This window comes from Apium graveolens, chromosome 2 (genome assembly GCF_009905375.1).
Source record: "Apium graveolens cultivar Ventura chromosome 2, ASM990537v1, whole genome shotgun sequence".
Lineage (NCBI taxonomy): Eukaryota > Viridiplantae > Streptophyta > Magnoliopsida > Apiales > Apiaceae > Apium > Apium graveolens.
The window spans coordinates 202,058,189-202,061,734 of NC_133648.1; the positions used below are offsets into that span (position 1 = coordinate 202,058,189).

Consider the following 3,546-nt stretch of genomic DNA (forward strand, 5'->3'; position numbering starts at 1 on the left):
ATAACAAAATTATTTAAAATAATAACATCAACTTTACACTTTCAATTATTATTGAAACAAGTCAATTTATTTTTTCTTATCACATAGTTGTTCATAAAACTTGACCAGTACTTATAAATTTTCTTTTATGTATGTTTATATATATATAGGCAAATGCTCAAATACAAACTGAAATTAAAATAAAAACTGCAAACCTAATCTGGACCATTGATTTGTTAAGAGCCCCATTTAATCACAGCCGTTCATTTAAATAAAAATAAAAAAATAAAAAAGACATTGATCTCAGCATTAACTCTGTCATAATAGAATTTTTCCCCTCTCTCTTCTTTTTCTCTCTTCTGTAATTTTCTCTCAGTTTATAATCCGTATCTCTCGATTTCTGTATCTCTCGACACATGTATCTCTCGACACATGTATCTCTCGATCTCATTCTCTCTATCCTCTCTCTCTCTCTCTTGTTTATAAGCTTCTATAGCTAAGTATGTGTTTTTAAAGATGATTATATCAGATTTGACCAAAATCAGTGATAATCAAGGTATTATGTATCATTTTATGTTAGTATCTTTGTTGAATTGTTAAATTTGTGATTTTTTGTATCTAATCATGTTTGCTTTTTAGATTTTTTTCATTGTTTTTCATTACATATCAATTAACGAAGTTCTTTGTAATTTTTATAGTTATATTAGTAATTGATGTTAGCTAATCAACTGCGCAAACATTGATTTTTTGCTTTTTAGTTTATATTTTATAATTATTTGGTAATTATACTGTACATCCTAATTAGGTGTTGAATTTATATAATCTAAGTTGAGCTTCGTGTATATGTTACTTTTACTGATTATGCTCGTTAACTGATTTTCGCTATTGTTATATTAATTCATGAGATTAATTTGTTGAACAAAAACTGATTACTCATATTTTGATCTAAGTGTATATGTCAATTTAGTTTTTAAAAGTAATTTTATTAGTCATGATAGGTTGGTATTAATCATGATAATATTTTAATTTCCAGGTTCAAGTTGTGGTGATGGTTCTCGGATTAATTATAGTAGTGTAGGAGGATCAGTAGATAGTGAATGTTCAGTTACGGATTACATAGTATCTCCTGGTGGTAAGAAGTATTATAAACCAAGCTGTGTTGGTGATATCAACGTTCCATTCTAAAATCAAGTTTTTGTTAGTTTAGATAAAGGATACAGATTTTACAAAGAATATGCTTATCTTGGTGGTTTTGGTGTTCTCAAGGGAACAGAAAAGAAAGATAAAGATGATGTTAAGACTATTCTTCTTAAACATTATGTTTGTAGTTGTGAAGGATTTAATGATTTTTATGATGAGAGGAAATATGTTAAGCGACGACGGACTATCTCTCAAAGGTGTGGTTGCAAAGCCAAAATTGTCCTGAAGTTTATGGGTGAAGATATATTTTTATTCAAACTTTTGTTGAAGTCCATAACCATCATTTGGCTACTGAATCTGGTCGACAGTTTTTGAGGTCTAATAGAGAGATGAATATTAGTTTGAGAAATATTGTTTTTAATGCTTCGAAAGTGAATATTGGTCCTAGCAAAAGTTTTGGCTTCGCGAAGGAACAAGCAGGTGGTTATGCCAGTGTAGGTACTTCCTTACGTGATTTTAGAAATTTTAATCACGATTTGAAATCATTTGTTGGTGAAAGGGATGGACAGATGATTATTGATAAGTTTAAGGTCATTCAAGAAACATCAGAATCTTTTTATTTTGATTACGACGCTGATTCTGGTGGGCACTTGACCAAGATTTTCTGGGCCGATGCAATCGGTTGACGGAATTTCGAATTATATGGTGATGCAGTATCGTTTGATGCGACTTTTGATACAAACAAGTATGAAAATTGTACTTTTAATTCCGTTTTAAAAGAAAATTAAACAACTCATATATATTAGTGATTTCTGTTAGTAATGTTTAATGATTATGTTGGTAATATTTACTAATTTTTATTTCTCAGGTACAATATGATCTTTGCCACTTTCATTGGTGTGGATAAACACGACAAGTGTGTTACTTTTGCAGCTTTCCTTCTATCACATGAAATTATTGGTGATGACACTTGGGCTTTTAATAATCTTAAAAAATCTATGGAAAGAAATGCAGTTGTCATTGTGACTGATCAGTGTCCTGCTATGAAGGTCAATATTCGTAATGCATTTTCTGCCGAAAATGGTTTGCATTCTATTAAGCATCGCCTTTACATGTCGTACATTATGCAAAAATTTCCTATTAAGGTATAGTATATGAAAATTTAGTTTTTTGCCCCATATAACTGTTCATTTTTCGAAAAATAATTCTAGTTGCTGATTATAATAATCAATGGTTGATTATGCTGTTGTTATATCATAATTTACAAACATTTTACATGTGACTATCCTGTTAACATAATTCTAACTAAAGATAGTATTATAATATATTTAATTTCAGACATTATTGCAGAAGATCTCGTCTACAATGATCAAAAAATTGAATACTATAGTATATGATTGTTTCAAGTACAGGATAGTACTACAATATATTTACTTTCGTTTGTTGACTTGAACTATGATTCTGAAGCATAGGTATAAGTACCTTGTCTTGTTTATATAGATAAGATTACAAGTACTACCAAAGGCTTGATTTTACATGTATATGGACAAACGAAATTATTTATAATTAGGCAGTAGCTTAAACATGATGTTTGTTAAAAAATATTATTATAATTGTTAAAATATGTACTTCCATTCCTTTTGAAAATAAAATTTGTTTGTCATACTCTATTTGAAGTTGTGCTAAATAATAACAGTTACAATCTTATATTCTGTTTTTTGTCTAAATTTTACAGCTAGGTAATCATTTGTGCAAAGAGACCGATTTTATGGAGAAAATGAAGGCTTATATATGGTCATCGGTTTTAGAGATTGATGAGTTTGAGATTGGGTGGAAATAAGTCATAAAGGAGTTTAAATTGGAAGATAATAAATGGCTTTCAGATTTGTATTACATCAGATCTTCTTAGATTCCAGCGTTTTTAGAGACGAGCCTATGTTTGGTCTAATGAGAACAACTTCAAGATCAGAGAGTGAATTTTTTTTGGGCAGTTTCATAGGCAAGGAGATACATTGTGTGAATTTTGGTTGCGTTTTAAAGTGCAATGAAAAGGCAAAGGAACGAAACTGCAAGGCACGATCATGAGTTAAAAACAAGTATTCTGGAGACTTTATCTAAATGGTTTATTGAAGATGATGCGACAACTTTATTCACCTGTGCAATATTTTATAATGTTCAAGAAGAAATAATTTGTTCTTATTTGTAAAGGATTTCGAACACATAAACGCAACGGAAACGATAATTAAAAACGTGAAAAAACAGAATTTTCGAAACCCACCGCAGGATCCATGCGAAAAATAAATATTTAATTCACAGATCAGATTGTTTACCTTAAGAAGCTTTACAAATTGGTTAAATAATGGAGATCCAAAGATTGTTCAATCACCACGCATCCCGCTCTCGTGATCTACGCTCTATCGGTATCCA

The 3,546-nt window shown here is 30.1% G+C and overlaps 1 protein-coding gene across 1 annotated transcript; it reads left to right on the plus strand.

Annotated features, from left to right (window-relative positions):
- The first annotated feature begins 398 nt into the window (after positions 1–398).
- On the plus strand, positions 399–3,252 carry LOC141706145 (uncharacterized). The gene is made up of 4 exons (XM_074508956.1): positions 399–535; positions 1,013–1,864; positions 1,988–2,264; positions 2,855–3,252. Exons 3-4 carry the CDS (start codon positions 1,995–1,997, stop codon positions 2,957–2,959), a joined length of 375 nt encoding a protein of 124 aa, XP_074365057.1. The 5' UTR covers positions 399–535; positions 1,013–1,864; positions 1,988–1,994; the 3' UTR covers positions 2,960–3,252.
- The last annotated feature ends 294 nt before the right edge of the window (positions 3,253–3,546 follow it).

Bases quoted from the DNA above. Each gene is read 5' to 3' on its own strand.
- LOC141706145 (XM_074508956.1), top strand. From the start codon at position 1,995: ATGATCTTTGCCACTTTCATTGGTGTGGATAAACACGACAAGTGTGTT. The intron at 2,265-2,854 runs GTATAGTATATG...TAAATTTTACAG, and splicing joins TGCAAAAATTTCCTATTAAG to CTAGGTAATCATTTGTGCAA.